Below are 17,722 nucleotides of genomic sequence, written 5' to 3'. Positions count from 1 at the left end.
TTAAAATCTTAATCCTTCTCCGAAAACCAAATAGCACTTTAAAGTCACATTAAAATGAAAAATTGTGTATTTACTTTGTTAGCTCATACTCTATTTGGAATTTGGAAACAATCCTTCCATTCACGCTTCTCACCTTAACCTGTATCCTATAAACTTTTGAAATGACACCAACACCATGGCCACACTATATCACGTAATGTCCCATTTCAGCTACAATACATTAAGATACTATAAACATTAAAGAAGCTTAAACTGCTAAACTGTCATTTTAAATTTTTTTGTTGTGTGTCACTCTTTGGAGACATCAAGTCCTGATAAGAACAAAACCACTGACATATGGGCCACAGAAGCAGCGATAACATCTCAAGATGTGCCTGCACGTATTCACACAAACTCTAGCACCCATGTACCATCTTAGCCAAACCTCAGACAAAAAAAAACCTTGGCACACGAGCCTCAGGTGCCCACCACACGCTCCACGGCAACTCCCCCAACCTCAATATTCATGACGGGCTGCTGCCTGCTGAACATGGCCACAAATGGCAGGGAGAGAAAAGTCCTGGTGAAATGCCAAGTTTGAAGGCTGGAAGAGAGAGTGGCACGGTCATCCCTTTGTGCTTTGGCAGTGGCGTCAAATGTGACTCTGCATTTACTTCACCACACCGCATTTAGCAAGCAGTTTCAGCCTGAAGTCAAGGGGAATAAGTACCTGGTCATAGGTACTGGCAAGCTACTCTGCTGCTCTGCCAGTTGAAGTGGCGTTACCGGCCGCCAGCGAATGTGGTGTCTCTTCTTTTGAGGTGGAAACGTGAGTGCAGGGAAGCCAGCGCAGAGAAAGAGAGTTGGGTCACTTTGTACTATATGTGTCTCTCTCTCTCTCTCTCTCTCTCTCTCTCTCTTGTCTCTCTCTCTCACGCACACACACACACACACACACTCCCTCCCTCCCTCAGCCCACATCCCATTCCCATTGTGTGTTTAATCCGGGCTCTTTTGTGGCAGGATTCCACACGAGGACTGCTGCTTCTGTGGCAGCCTTTTTCTCCCAGGGCCTGCCATGCTCTTCTGTCACCCTTTCTCTTTTCAATTTGCATGGAAATGCCTCCGTGTGCCTGTGTGTTTGTGTGTTGTGAGCATGCCCCCCAGCAATCTGTGCGAGCAAGCATATGCACACACACACACACACACACACACACACACACACACACACACACACACACACACATTCACATATGAGTGAATAGACACGCCATACCATCAGAGCCAGGGAATGCCAGGGATTATGGGAAGAGATGTGATTATTACCAAGATTTTTTTGTTTTTTTTTTTTTCTCCACATCATTTGTTTTTGACAAACGCTCAATAGACCCGTCTTGGCCGGGTGTTTTGTGCTTGCTGACAGTTAAGAAACAGGCAGCTAAAACACACGATTATTGTGGGTATTTTTGGAAAACATCCATGCACTTAATCTTTCATCTGCTAAAAAATTCAGCTTGTTGAAGTCCCCCGCCCTCCTCCCCATAACGGCAATTTACGCTTTTCACAATCTCATACGTTGCTTTTCTGTGGGATGTGGAGGCCGCAGCACACTTCTAAGGTGTTAATGTTGCCATCCGTATGAATACTTAAACGCTGCCCCCTCACTCACTCACTCACTCACTCGGCACAGTGCACGCAGAAAACCTCAGCATATGTGAATTCCTTAACGAGAGGCGGAAACCTAAAAACATTCAGCTGCTCATTCACTTCGCTGTGGGTAGTACTTTGAATGTTAAATCATTGTTTTCATCCTCTAAGCACATCACTTAAAATATTCCCGAGCAGCCATTATGGACTTAAAGATTCCCAAAGCAAGAGATGCCGCAAAAATCTCCAAAACGCCATTAAATGACAGCACATAGATTTTTTTTTTTTTTTATCAATCTCACAGACAGTTAAAGTACTGTCGGTTTTAGTACACCCAGATAAGGGTACACACTCTATCAACCGATGTACTCCCTCTGTCTCCGTTCACTGCTCCTTACATTTATGTTTAGACCATCCTCCTCTAAAAATGTCATATTGGCTAGCTCGTGTTCCTTATTTTGGAATTAAGGATGCAAAGAGAGAACACACACACACACACACACACACACACACATTAATCCTGTACCTACACATACACACACTCTACTGTGTCTCCCAAGATTTATTTTTCACATGATGAGGCCACAGACGTTTGAGCTTAATTTCGAAGGCATGGCTTGTGGAAGACGCAGGTCAAACACAATGAAGCTCTTTTATCTGCGTTTCGATCTTTTCCCTTTTTTTAACTTGTTGTTGGCTGATCAGCTGTGTCATACCCAATCAGGGAGGAAGAGGCCTGTGAAGGGTACTGGTTAGGGAAAAGACACTAAACTCCTGTATATTTTTGTTAGTGGTTTTGGGTTGGTGGACTGCAAAAATGTTTTCCTTTCCATGGGTCATGAAAGTAAACGGGAATTAAGATTCACTGCAGAGCAGATTGGTTTAGACTATGGCTACGGTGACATTAAACTGATCAAACTGTTCACAATGTTGAGATTAAGTTTTCACTTTTTTTCAGATTGTCCAGCACTTGTAGTTTAGGTTTTTTCCTCTCTTCTACATTGTTCATTCCTGTGTTTTCTTTGTGGTGTTTGAGGTAGACTTTGAAACTATAACTGACCCTGTCTTTTTTCCCATCTCTGTCTCTGTCTCTTTTGCCCTCCACTTCTGCCCTCTCTTTGCTCGTTTTTCTCCTTCCAGCAGAGATGGATGGCCTGTCCGACCTCTCTCCACCCGGCTCTAATCACAGCCACAGCCACAGCCACAACCACAACCACAACCACAACCACCTGGGCTTCTCCCAGCAGCAGCAGCCTATTCCCGGCAGCACAGCCGAGCAGACTCCTTCCTCGCCGGTGCCACCGCTGCCCCACGCCCCACCGACGCACGGTGGCCAGACCGGTGGCCGGCAGCCCCAGCTTCCCAGCCTGCACCACCCGGGCCTGGTGTCCACGCCCATCAGCCCCCAGCTGGTCAACCAGCAGCTTGTGATGGCACAGATCCTCAACCAGCAGTACGCAGTGAACCGGCTGCTGGCGCAGCAGTCCCTGTCCCAGCAGTACCTCAACCACCCACCTGTCAACCGCAACTCCCACTCCAAGCCCATGGAGCCACAGGTGGCATCAAACACAGAGGTGTCCGTCGAGATTTACCAGTGGGTGAGGGACGAGCTGAAGCGGGCGGGCATCTCGCAGGCAGTCTTCGCCCGCGTGGCCTTCAACAGAACCCAGGTGAGGAGGGAAGACAGATGGGCTTGAATAACAGGGACTTCTCTTACTTTAAAACAACAACAACAGAAATATCCAATCATTGTCATTACTAAAAATATCCAAAAAAGTCCAAAGCCTTATTCTCCTTCCTGCTACTTATTAATTATAATCATAATAATCATAATAATAATGATATAGGTCAATTTTTTCTAGGTCAAATCACTTTTAATTCACTTTTATTTAATTTTATACTCCAGTCTGTCCGTTTGGAGTACAAACAGTACATTTTTAAAAACATTAAGTAGCATCACTAAAGTTACAGGCTGTAACTAAAAAGTCTATCCAAAAATGTCATCTTAAATGTTTCAACAATCCCGCTTTTGAAATCAAACTGCACAAAACACTTAGCGTATCCCTCACTGTCAAAGATTCCACACCAACAACCCATTGGAAAAGGAAATACACACATCACAATAAGAAAGTCATAAAACACTTATTATGGGACCCTTTTTTTTTTTTAACTAAGAAATACTAAGAAAGGCCTGGGGTTTGATTTGGTTTATTTCCACAGTCTATATCTCATTCATAATTCTCACTCCAGAACACTACTTCAACACAACAGGCAGCCTGCCATGTGAGAGACCCAGGCTCGGTCATGGCGTGCGTGCTCTTCCTGCCAAAATATGTGGTTTCACTTCATAGTCAGAGGCCTTACACACCTCCCCACACGCGCACACACACAGAAGGCAGCGATAACGTCTTAAGACGTACCGTCTGTATTAGATGGATGGTGGAAGGAGGTGACAGCAAACCTCATTACAACTCCATTTGCTTTGAAGTTGCTGTGTATGAAAAAGGAAACAAACAGAAACTGATAAGGATGTATTAGAATAAGAACGTACAGCAACCCCCAAAATGCGTGTGTGTGTGTGTGTGTGTGTGTGTGTGTGTGTTTGAGAGTCAGACAGTGGTGTTTTCGTGCAGATTTTCAAGCTCCCACACAGACACAGTCTTATCTGTGGCTGATATGAGGAATTAGCCCAATGTGCCGTTGGAGAGTTTGCCTTTGGAGGATTATTTATTAGCCGAGTGTTTTTTTTTTTGTTTGTTTTTTCTTCCACGAGTCTGTGTTAATAAAAGGAGAGGGGAGGGGGGTGTTGAGTAGTGACATGAAGGGGCTGCTGTCGATTCAGGAGGTGGATCAGAGACGGAGGGGAGGAACCAAGGCTTTTTCTGTATTTTTGGAGAGGAAACTGATTGACCAAAGAGATAGACAGAAAGGGTCGATGGCAAAGAATGATAAGCATGCACACACACAGACACACACATTACAAACATAAATTAGATATGGCGCTAATCTACCCCCTGAATACTTGTATACATTAAGTGCACAGTCCACTTCGCCGTAAGAACGTCACTCTTGAGTCAGATTTCATGTGAGTATCTGCTCATACTTGTCTGAATACCACAGACCTACCGATTTAAACGTGACACATATACATTTTAATAGCCAGACAAACACCAATCACATTTTCTTTAGCTCTACTCATTTCCCGAGAGGACTTGCATGCTCTGAAATAAAAAATAAAAATAAAAGCATGAGCATGTTTTCCCCCATCACCTTGTTTTATTACCAAATCACACCTATTGATAGTGAGAGAAGCGGAGCGATGGTTTGCACAGTGTGTGGCCAAGAGCTGATGAAAAGGCCCAATCACACATCTCTGATAATGGAGTCATCGCCGTCTCATAATGATGGAATTGAGCGCTATTGAAAAGTAAACAGAGGATACACTGATTGCCCGTACAAGACTTTCACATTTCAGGCGAGTAGCTGCTGCTCCTATCGAAAGCCACACACGGCTCTAAGAATATGTCCAAGATCTGCAAAATGACACACATTAAAGCGTTACAGGTTCAAATGCCACACAAAAGTTTCAATTACATACAGTAGTTTTGTCATCCGCGATCGATGAAGTGCTACGAACTGACAGAGCAGAATTGTATTTTACTTCAAGCCAAAAGCTCTGTAAAGAGTCGAGAGAATATGCAGGAGGATGAGCAGTTTGATCATGTGATTTTACAACAAGAATAATGGAAGGTAGAGAGTGACTGTAGGGAAAGCTGAGTCTGAGAAAAGTGGAGGCACTGTTGTAATCAAGGGAAAAGAAAAGTAGCAGTAGATACAAGTAGATACACAGGAAAAGCCTGTGACCCCACCTGCCTCTTACAGAAACACTGTGTGGAGTAAAAACTGTGGTCTAAATAGAGTCCCTAAAAGGCAGTATTAGTTAACAGTTTAAGTCGGTATAAGAGTGTCACATCTCTATTGTCCTTAGAGTCTTCATTTACGCTCATGGCTCTCCTTTAGTGACTTATTTAAGAGTCCTCTAATGTGATTATTGTCCTTCTTGCTTGCCCCCCTGACCCCCACCACCCAACTGTTTCCCACCCGCCCCATCATGCAGGGCCTGCTGTCTGAGATTTTACGCAAGGAGGAAGACCCTAAAACAGCGTCCCAGTCGCTGCTGGTCAACCTCCGCGCCATGCAGAACTTCCTGCAGCTGCCGGAGGCTGAGCGCGATCGCATCTATCAGGATGAGAGGGAGCGCAGCCTCACGGCAGCATCGGCCATGGGCGCCCCCCCACTCATCAGCACTCCACCCAGCCGACCTGTACAGGTACCAGAGATTTTATTCCTTCCTGTGCATGTTTTCCTGTGGTCCCCCTGCGTTTGCATTGCAGATAACTTATTGTCTTGAATGGAGCTCAGTAGGACCTCATTAGTAGACTGGAGTTTTAGTTTTACAAACATTTCTTCTGCTCTACGGACAGAAACATATTAAACAAATTGGAATAAACCTTAATGCGCTAAGATTTTTGAATTCACAAGGGCATTCGAATTTAAAGTCAAGGGGGTAAAGGCAGATTTATACTCCATCAAGGTTTGCTGGTGGTGCTGCTGTACAGCATAGGATCAGATTTATGGTTTGAGCGGTCAATTGTTGTAGCACCACTGCAACACCGTAAATGTGTCATGCATTGTAACGAGGTGTTGTGCATGTATAATGCACCTAAAGTAATCCTAGATTATTTTATTCACTTTCTAAAAGATAACAACGATCACGGAGGGAAGAAGTGGAGATGCTTTTTGAGATCACTGAAAACACATTTGTCTGACGTTATTGAAAAGGGAAAAGAAATAAGCATTTGTTCAGTATTCTCCTTTATGTGGCGGAAACGTGGTGAAAACACAAAGCAGCCCAAGATGATCAATCACAATTCTCACAGTCTCCATGTAGCCCACATGTGTAATTATATTTCTCAAAAGATGCACATCAGCTGTGGTGAGACTCTATGTATCGACGAAGGAAAACCAAATCCAAGTCTCGGGAACAAAAATCCTCGAGTGCAAAACCTTGTTACCCAACTGGGCCCATCACATACCTTTCAAGTTGGCCAGCTAGCTTAACTTGCACACTGAAAAATGTTGTCGTTGGCTCCGCCCATTGAAGATATTTGTGGCACCAAGTCAGAATATTGTGATATAAGAGTTCCAAAAGGCTGAAAAGGGATCAACAAATTGCAAATCTCTATACTGGAGATGGAACACAAGTGCAGCCATAGTTTAGAAAGCATGCAACAAATAGAGAGATGACAAAGTCTGCATTCAGTCATCATATAAAAAAACTAAATGTATGTGATAGTAGATCTGGTCCTGTGAACTGGTTAGCTCAAGGTATTGTTAGGGTTGTGCATGTGTTTGCAGGTATGCAGGTGTGACAGCAGGTATGAGTGTTTTCAAGAAGCTGGAATGTAATGGCTGTGTTTGTGGGGGTGTCACGTTCTCCAGGCGCGCGTAACAAACCTCTTGAAGTCTGCCAGGTTTCACAAGCGCTACAAGTCTATTAGAGTGTAAAAAAAGAGTATGTACAAATTTCTCGTGTACAAACTCATGCACTGCCCTCGTTAGCGCACTCTGTTTACACGTGATGACAGCAAGTATGGATACAAGCACCTCCCCAGCACAGTGCGTTTCTTTATACACGCCTCACATTCTCCTCCATTGTAACTCTTTCTGCCACCTGTCCGTAAAAACATGGAATAAATAAAAGCCCATTCGTTTCCGTCACCGTGCGCACTAGAGAACATACTTTACATTCTCCCTGCATGTAAATGAGTTCTACATCATCCCCGCCCTCACCGCACAGGTGAGAATGGTGCACAAATGATGGATAATTTTTGTGCTAATTTTGACCTTTTACCATGCATTAGGCAGCATTAACAGCCCTCCCATTTTCAAAAAAATAAAGCTCACTCAGTGATGACAAGCTCTGCGAAAGATCAAACATCGTTTAGTCAGTCCCAGTTCCAAAAAACACCGCAAATCAGTGTCCCTCACTTGAAAGGTATGTGGCGACTTTCTACCACTTAAGCCCATTTGAAGTGCGGTCAGCTGCATCTGGGAGGCGAGAGGGGCGGACAAAGGCCCCCTCTGTCCTGTCCCCAGTGAAGATTTGGCTTTTATTAAGAAAAAGAAAGACAGAAGCACAGGCCCACCCATTTCCAAGATGGAGCCTCCACCCCGAAACTGCTCAGCATGATGCCAGTTGCTGTCTTTGCAAAAGTAAAAAGAAAAGAGTCGCATTCTGAAGCAGCGGTGCTGAACCTACGCAGGGCCACTTTGCAGTTCACGGGTCATCTTTACAATCAGAGGCTGTGTTAGTGCAGGACAGAGAGTCAGAGTAAGAGAGCTGGACCTTTGCAAAAGAAGGTTTTGTTTGGTTTAATAACCCACTGTTAATGATTTTATTAAATTATCAGATACAGAGACACCATTTGGAACTATGACTATTTTTTTTTTTTTGATTTTCATTAGTCCCGTCAGGTGAATCAGAGATCAACGAGCCACTTTCTTACTGAATGAATGTACAGAGGGACATTTAGCATGTCTGAGACCAGCTTACAGAGCTATAGAGATGCGTAACAATGCAGAAAGAGATCTGCAACCTGAACAACACACAATGACTACTACAGTACATAGCATATTAACTATTTCAAACATAACCCAAAACTCAAAGCCTCTGGTTCAGATCACTTGGAATACTTTTGACATATCAATAGAATATCCCGAGGCCTAATATGCTTCACCTGTATGACTCAAACCGTATCAACATTTATCATGTAGACCTGTTCCTACACAACGCGATTCTCACACGCACACACACACACATACACACATACACACACACACGTTTGCACCCTCATACACCTGGCCATCTGCCAGCCTCTCCTATGGAGCAATGCGGTGTGAATCTAAGCACATAAATCAGCCAGGGTGGCAATTGAGCCAGAGACAGAGGAGGGTTTTTTATTGGCCTCATAAAAACAGATGCGGAGGTATGTTTCTCTCATGTGTGCTGATGGGTCGGCTCAACTCCCCCAAAGCCAGTTTGTGCACGTCCCAGCCTTAACAATTAGCTCGACATGGTAACCTACCGCTCAGACTGACGAGCCCATATCGAGCTGTCGTAAAACAGGATGAAAGGCCCAGATATTCTCCCGACGTTCCAGTTTCACCACAAATTTTAGGGATCATGTGATTGTCTTTAACACATAAAGGAGCTTGTATGAGTCGTCTAGACAAATATTTAAATACATATGTTTTTTGATCACAGACTGTGTCATGAGTTAGTTGTAGCTGTTGGTGTTATTGTGGTTTGTTTGAATGCCACGCACTTGTACTCGTACCCAACCCTGCCGATTTGTCTCCTTTCAAAAGGGCTCGTATGGAATGATTCATATGCTAATGGTTCGTGGGTAATGCTTTTATTAGGATACTTGTTACCTTGTCAAAGGATTTTTCGTCAAGATGCAACAAGCCGCTGAATGAAGATGATTTGATTTCACTTGACTTGCATTTATTTTTTAATCACCAGCTTGATGTAAGAAGAACACGTCCAAGTGTTTTTGAGCAAAGTAACGCTGGAGCTGTGTGTGGGTGTAAATCTACACTCCAGTGTGTGTGTGTGTGTGTGTGTGTGAGAGAGAGAGAGAGATAGGTGTGTATGCTTGTGATTAGGCATGGGCCGTTATACGATTCTGACAGTATGATAACCTTCAGCAAAAATATCACGGTTTCACGGTATTGTGGTATCGCAATTACAGCTCGGTAAAAAGAAAAAAAACATTGAACACACTGTATTTCATTTTTTAACACACTGCACACTGGCAGAGAGTGGGATTTCTAAAGTGTACTTTCTGTCCTTGAAGACTCCTAAAAGGACAGCTCACACCTTAGGAATGGTATGTCGGAAATATTTCAGTGGTTTTGAAACCGTGACTTTTTCAAACCGCGGTATACCTTGAAACCGGTTACCGGCCCATGCCCACTTGTGTTTAGCCGGATTACTGTTAATTTCTCCTCATGTGAGCCTGAACTAATAACGGTTGTGTTGTATTCCCGACACTGCAGCCGCGGAGGGAAGACTGTAACAGCGTAAGGCCCGAGGACTGGAACCCCCGAACCCCCGTGGGCATTTCCCCTGTGAGCAAATAACTCCACACGCCTCACCTCTCTACCTTCACCAGTCTGAATGCACACATTCTCATAGACAATGCACACTCTGAGGCTTGTTATCTCCCAACATGCAATTCATTGCTAGTTCAGTATTTACATGGCTTTGAAGCAGGAAACATTAATAGTACCAGCATGTGAATTTATTTTTCAAGTGCATGGTTAATATTCATATTTTTGATCAGATTTAGTTTGAAAGAATGTCTAATTACACCCTATTTTACACCATTACAAAGCTTAAGATTTTAATTACACCTAATGCTGATTAACTAGGTCAAATAGAGCTTTTGCTTCTGTGTGTGATTTTTTTTTTAGCCTAATTTGCTATCAGAATGTCTTCAAAAATAAAAGGAAATCGTGTTACTCAGTTACACAACACGTACAGATACACAGTATTTGTCGCACATGACTCTGATGATATTAAAACAAATAATCATCAGGAACAGTACAGTGACCCAGGACATACACACAACCAAATCAAATACAAAAGAGAATTATTAAGGTTTTAAATGGAACATATATATGATTTTTTTTTTTTGCTGGATTTTCATCATTTCCGTTGCCCTTACTCTTTTGACCAGGTAAAACCATCGCCTCTGCCCAGCGAGTGGAACGGCAAAACAGAGAGCTGCATCCTCAACATCAACTCCACCATCTACGACGAGATCCAGCAGGAGATGAAGAGGGCCAAAGTTTCCCAAGCCCTGTTTGCAAAGGTGGCCGCCTCCAAGAGCCAGGTACAGACACACACACACACACACACACACACACACACACACACACACTGAACACCTCACTGAAGGAAACAAAGATGGTGCTGTTAGTAGAGTCCCAGTCATTGTCTTCCTCCAGGAAACTTAATTGACCACTTTCAAGCTTCAATTACAAAATACAAAGAGCTTTTTTGTCACTGTTGACAAATGGTCTTTATTCTGCATCCCAATAGTGTAGTCTGTCAAAATCTTATCATTGTGTCTTTTACCTAAGTAAAAAAAAAAAGAAAAGCAACATCATGTGTAAATGCTGTTGATTATTTCACGAGATCTAGCTTTCTAAAGCAGCTCTAACAGCAATATTCATGTGCCATAAATCCCAAAAATGTCATTCTAAACCTGCATACATAAATTGCTCCACATACACATATTAGACACAAGGTTTTGAGACACTTCTGTTGAAATAAGCCAATCCTTGACCTGAGAAGCATCTGGTGCACTTTACCTCTAAATACCACACACACACACACACACACACACACACACACACACACACACACACACACACGCATCAGTCTATACAGAAAACATCATCAAAAAGAAATATTTAATACTAGATTCATACAACATCAACATATTTATACAGTTAAAGGCTAAGAAGTAGAAATCCATCCAACCCGTAGCAAAACTGGCCTCAGTGCATCACTGCTGTGATTTATCGACATAATGACACGTCCTCTTTATTGTAGGTTTGGAGTTTAGCAGTCGACACTGTTTCAACACCAAACAAACCTGTTTATATTAGCTCTGCTCAGTAAGACCATGGGGCCCCTGTTATCTTCTCCCAGAGAGCAGGGCGCTCACGCAATACAAGCTTGTGTGTGATGGGAACAGGGGGATAAAAGAGAAAACACACCACCAATTTAACTCTATATTAAAACCAATTTAAAAAATGTAGCACTAAGGAGTTATTATTAAAGGTTTTCACATGTCTGTCGGAGGAATTGGGAAGATTTCCACAATTGTGCTTGATGAAGACGATGGGGGGGGGGGAGAAATAGATCACCAAGGGCGGAATAATCTAGAAATATCTGCAAAGGCTTTATTTTTTTCTTGCTGATTAGGATGATTATACCCCCAGATAGCTTTGTTTTACCAAATTGCAGTTTGATGCACAAACCACTGTTTTTGTTAAGGAGTTCAAAGACTTCTTGGAAGGATAGAGAAAGAGAAAGGGGGAGAGCGAGGCGGTCGCAGTATTAACTCGCAAATGTCTCTCTCTTGTCAAATGAAGGTTTGTCTGGGAACAGGTTTCCGCCGTGCCTTCTCCACCTCACTCCCATCTTTCTGTCTTGCCCCTCTACCTCTCTCGTTCCCCCGATTTCTGCCTCTCTTTCACGTTCCATTCATGGCAGGCGGGTGTGAATGTGAATTGAGCAGCAGATAAGAAGTGTGCTAATTATGCCTGTGAAAGGGGGCCTGGGAGAGCACTTATCTGTGGCTCCATCTCGTAATGGGCGCTCCCCGGGCAGCTGGTCTCCCCCCTTACTACCCAGCCGGCATTGCCACAGCTACCAGCAGCGCCAGGCCAGGCCGCTCCTCCTCATCAGGACCCCTGAACCCTACAAAAAAATAATCAGAGACCAGCACCCAGTTTTCAGTTGCTGATTCCACAAAAAAAACATCTAAAATCCTTAAAGTGGGACGAGGTTGTAGTTTTACCTATTAAGTTTTATGCTGTGGGCAGATAATTCTATTGTAATTTTTACTTCCCAGAACGCGCGTCTGTCCAACAATATGGGTGGAAATGTCTTTACCTTCGATGAACAGTCTTTTGTCTCTTCCCTACATATGTACATAAGCCACAGGATTTTAATAACATTTCCATGTTATATTATGTTGACAGCAGTAGAGCTGCGGCAGTTACTAGTCAATTCATTGATTAGTTGATGGACGGAAAATCAATTGAAAACTATTTTTCTAATTTATCCATAATTTGAGACACTTTACAAGCAAAAATGCCTAACACATGCTGGTCCCATCTTCTAAAATGTGCGTATTTGCAGCTGTTCTTATTGTTTCTCATTTGCTGTTTTATACTATTGCAAATTGAATGTGTTTGGGTTTGGACATGTAATCAACCAATTAACTAATGGAGAAAAGCATCTGTAGATTAATCAATAATGAAAATAACAGTTAGATGCAGTCGTAGATAGAGCTGGGCGATATGGAGAAAATCAGCTATCACGATATTATTGACCAAATACCTCAATGTCGATACTGCGACAGTATTGTAGGGTTGACTATTGGTGCTTTAACAAAATATTTTAATTATATTTTAGAAGAATAATCATCAACAATGTGAATATAATGATCAAGCGGTTAAAGGCAAACAATAGAACAGCTAGAACAGTCTGGTAAGTTGAGAAAATGACATCACTTTACTGTAATGCAGCCTTTAAAACCAGGAAAAGACAACACTACAATATCCAAAATCTGAGACGATATCTAGTCTCATATCACGATATCGATATAACATCGATATATTGCCCAGCCCTAGTCGTAGATAGCTACGGTTTTACTCTGGTCGCACTTACAACTACTATCCATAACGTTTCACCCTATAATGGTATCAGGTAGGTGAGGTGAGTCTGGTTTTAAAATGCTTAAGGTCTAATATTAAATGTCACTTGTTATAAACAGACAGGAAGAAGAAAAAAAAACATCCAGAATATTAAATCGCTGCTCTGGTTAGCTACTCTTTTCTGCTTAGTCCGAAGAAGGGGAAAAAAAGCATGGTGGTGCCACTACTGGAACTAAAGAAATGATTACTTCATGTGACTAAGGCTAGGCTACTGGGTGTTGAGTATGTCAGTGTTAACTGTTGATGAGCTTACTATAGTGTGAATCAGTCAGCCAGAAAGAATGGCAAAATGTATTTTTAAATGACATGTTGTAAACGGCAGCTTAAGTCCAGAGAGGTTTGCAGCCTTGCAGGAAGAAAACCACACTATCCAAGCCTTTTGGTAGAGTACCATATCAGCAGAGACGGCTGGCAACTGAGGTTGGGCGTGCAGTGTGGATGTGTTTGGTGATGAGGATGGAGGATGGGCTGGACTGGCAGGATGCCCATATGGGGTCCAGGGAAATAATGGTGGGGGGAGGGTGGGGAAGAGGCCTCATCACTGAGCCTGGCACCGTCCTGTCAGCTTGGTGTGCAGTTCAGTTCAACCCCTTCAGCTCAGCTTAGGATTTCCCAGCATGCTTACGCAAGCACAGGATCAGGTGACCAGGATCAGTTGGTACCAGTCCTGCAGATATGTGTGTGTGTGTGTGTGTGTGTGTGTGTGTGTGGGGGGGTAGTGTAGATATGTGCCTCATTCACATAGAGACAGATGATGCAGCTGACAAGGGAAGGACAAAAGCAATGGAGATCTGAGAGGAGAGAAATAAGATGTGGAGTTGAAGTTGTGTTCCCCTGGGTAGAAAAGCAGTAAACAGGGGTTTATTGATTGCTGCATGCACCACTGAGTGTATGCTTAGGTGTGTTGTGTGTGTGTGTGTGTGTGTGTGTGTGTGTGTGTGTATATACTGCATTTAGATGTGTGTTTGTGTGTGTGCTTTTCTGTGCGTCAAATATGGGTTGGTGTGCAGGCACATTTGAATGTGTGTGTTTGTGTCTGTTGGTGTGTGTTTGTGGGGGTTCCTGGAATGCTGCCATCCCGTCATCTCTTAGGGCTCGTAACCACAGCAGGCCTCTGCCACCCCTTAACTGCCCCCCCCCCCTTTCTCACACATATTCAATGTTGCATTTCAATCACTCTTTTACTGCCACAAATTCAGAGAGGTAACTATAGAGCATTGAATCTAACCCAAGCTATATTACTTTATCAGATTAATGGTCGACATTTCACTTCAACTTTGGGCGTAAATTTTTTAAGTAAGTAAGCCATGCAGCAATTCTGATTTATTAGGACATATATTACATTTAGTCTTTGATAAAATCAGAATCATTATTCATGATCCATTCCTCAATGACTCAAAGTGATCGAATGCTCCAAGAATGCTCCCTCTCCATTTAGCTTCAGGAGATGTCAGACTTGGAGAAAACAACTGTGTGTTATTGCTTCAAATCCAGCGATGACACTGCCAGAAGTAGCTACGTTCGCCCAAACGGCCCGGCGGAGGTGCAAGCTATGATTTGGATAGCCTGGAGTTGATGTCAACATTATTAACTGGCTCAGTAGGGCTAGAGCGCTATCTAGCAAGCTACTATGCTTTGTTTTCATTCACATTAACAGGGGAGGCTTGCTGTGTTGGCTAGCCTGGCAGAGAGGGCGGCTAATGTTCAGTTGAGCGATGGGAGGTTAGCTGAGGGTGGGGCGGGAGCGGGCTGGGGCCATTCCTTTGACACGATTTTTATGTCTAAACATCTCTGACACTTCCTGAGAGGAATTGCGCAACGGATGGAATCAGAGTCCCTTCTGTCATAAAACAAGCACCCTGGGAGCCCTGCTCACCACGGGGCTCAAAGCCCTCCGACTCCTCAATGACCAGAAGAGTACAGAACGCTGTCACCACCCTCTCCCCATCTCGCTTTCTCTCTCTCTCCCTCGCTCATTCTCCCCTGGAAGAGGCTACGCTAATTACCCAGGCTCTAATGAGACAGAATGGCACTGATCTGGTCCGCCGCTGTGCCACCGGGGGGGCCGGGCAGGGGGGCTGGTGCAGTAGGGGGGAGAGCGAGGGGGGGGAGGTTGGTGTATGCCATCTGTCACCCCCGCACTCGCCTGGCACGGCAGTCCCTGGAGTGGAGGGGGGGGGGGGGGGGGTGATGGTGGGGTGGAGTGGGGTGGGGTGGGGTGGGGGAGTGCCTTGTTGGTCTGGAGAGGTGGGTGGGGGCGGGTGGGGACACTGATATGAGTAGGAAGGGAGGGTGACAGGATAACTGGAACTGCTTCCTTCATGTTTGGAAAATGACTAATTTCCTGTTACGGGTGGAATCCGCTTAGTGGTCGTACATGTTTTATGGAGACTTGAACGCTTCTCACACACACACATATATTACACACACTACTTCTATCATTCTGCTCCATCCAATGGCTGCTTAACAAGAGGGGCAGATGGCTGACCTTTTGGGTGTCTGTTTCTGGATTGTGACCGTTCAGAGGTTTGTCTGTTACTGAGAAGCCACTTGGGGGTCAGCGTGTTAGAAGTCATGTTTTGCATGAAGAGTTGTGTACAAATGGCATTGAATGGCATCTTAGGATAATAAAATTGATACAGTGAAGACATTAATCAGATACTTTTTAATATCAGGAACTGCTAGGGGCTATGTGTTGGAGCGGCAGGGTGAAATTTTGCTGCAGAAAAAGTTGTACTTTCTGTGCAATGGCAGGGCAGGCATCACAACGTCTTATTTTTTTGTCTGTGGACACAGTTCTCCACACCCCTCTCTCCCTCAAATTAGGCGGATCAGAGCAAGCATATCACAACCCCTAGGGATCTAAAAGGGCCGTGACTGTTTATTAATTGATTTATTTATTTATCTCATGTGCCTGCTTGGTTATTAGGTTGCCATGGGAAACAGGCTAGGCCAGATCCTCTCTATTATTAAAGACACAATTTCTTGAACTGGAGACCCAGCTGTCTGAATAATTAATTTAGCGAATGAATTATCTTGCAAACGGTAAGTCTTCCCCTCCCTCTGAAATGAGCCTTTCTCTTATTGTTTAATGGACAGTGGAATTCCCACCAGCCTGTTTTCTCTCCACTGCCTGTTTCATCGAACCCTCCCCATCTTAGCAGGAGCCGGGGGTCTCACTGAGCATGCCCAGAGCACTTTGTGTCTCTCCCGCTATCTCTCTCACTTACGCCTTACATGCCACCTCTCACCCCATCTGTCTCCAATTGCACAGCCCACTCCCTCCTCCTCGCCTGCCTCCTCAGTGCAGTCCAAACTAGGAATCTGCCCCCCTGTCAGGACTCCAAATTGTCTCTTCAACATCACCTCTAATGCATTATTATAAGACAAATGTTTTCCACTGTGGAGAAGGTGTTAGCCAGTTTACTAGTAAACTGAGCTAGCACTTCGCTAATAGTTCCCTAGCCCTCTCTCTATTAAATATTCTCAAGGCCTAATCAGTGCTCAACCTATTAGCCACAAGCCAAACCGTACTAGTCCATAACCTTTTCCTGCTTGTTAGCAAATGCTACCCTTGTCCTTGTGACAGGCACAGTATTTTGCGAGCTCTTGCTTTCCTGCAAATGCTCACTAGCTAACCCTCTCCCACTGTTTCCACTTCTCCTGACAGACCACACAGGGCTTGTTCTGAGGCCCATTCTCGCTAATCTGATCAGGCAGGCAAATACGCCGGGAAAAACGCTTTAATGATCCCCCTAATTACCTCAAGTCAATACCAACTGTATTATTAGACTCTGGGAAAATATTCCATTAGGGTGCCCCCCGTGGGAGTCCCCCTTGTGCGCGCTGATGTCACGCGCTGCGCGCCCCCTACGCTTGTAATTAATTTTATTTACACACTCAGGAATGCACAAGGTCGCACCTGCAGCCCGGAGCCGCCCGACTCGGCCCGCCTAATCAGATCTGTCATAATTATCATTCTGCATGCTTCTGACACACGCCGGGAAATATTTCAATTTAACTACAGCCACTAGCTCCGGCAGATGCAGTCTGAGAGAGAGAGGGTGTGTGAGTGAGTGTGTGAGTGCGTGTGCATACAAGAGTGTGTGTGACTGAGTGTGGGGGAATTGCATGGGGAGACATTAGGACCTATCCATGTGCTCATGCTGGTGCTTGTGTGCACTTGGTTTTGCTGGCATTATTTGATCTCACCCCATCTTTCATCATCTCCTTTTTCCGTCCTTATCTTTCTCTCTCTATCGCTCTCTCCCTCCCTCTCTCTCTCTCTCTCTCTCTCTCTCTCTCTCTCTCTCTCTCTCTCTCTCTCTCTCTCTCTCTCTCTCTCTGAGGGTAACCGACTCTCCATCCTCATCACTCTGTCTACATCATATTCTTCAGTCACTATTTTTGAAAATATACAAATATAAGTTGAGCCTGAAGGAGGATGTATAAGTTGCCTTTTCAGCCACATACAGAGAGACATTTGAGATTTTCTGTTTACTTTTTTGCCACT

General features: G+C 44.1%; 1 protein-coding gene across 7 annotated transcripts in view; it reads left to right on the top strand.

The window, feature by feature from the left end:
• LOC120562794 (DNA-binding protein SATB1) overlaps positions 1-17,722 on the top strand; it is a 61,220-nt gene that overhangs the window by 31,466 nt on the left and 12,032 nt on the right. For 6 of the 7 annotated variants that reach the window (XM_039806691.1, XM_039806685.1, XM_039806692.1 and 3 more), the window contains 4 exons: positions 2,767-3,296; positions 5,744-5,956; positions 9,751-9,822; positions 10,434-10,589. In XM_039806691.1, coding sequence (XP_039662625.1) covers positions 2,767-3,296; positions 5,744-5,956; positions 9,751-9,822; positions 10,434-10,589 — 971 coding nt within the window. The remainder of the gene's footprint in view (positions 1-2,766; positions 3,297-5,743; positions 5,957-9,750; positions 9,823-10,433; positions 10,590-17,722) is intronic. The other variant, XM_039806688.1, reaches the window with a different exon arrangement.

Source organism: Perca fluviatilis, chromosome 7, assembly GCF_010015445.1.
Source record: "Perca fluviatilis chromosome 7, GENO_Pfluv_1.0, whole genome shotgun sequence".
Classification (NCBI taxonomy): Eukaryota; Metazoa; Chordata; class Actinopteri; order Perciformes; family Percidae; genus Perca; species Perca fluviatilis.
This window is presented reverse-complemented; position numbering and strand designations above follow the sequence as displayed.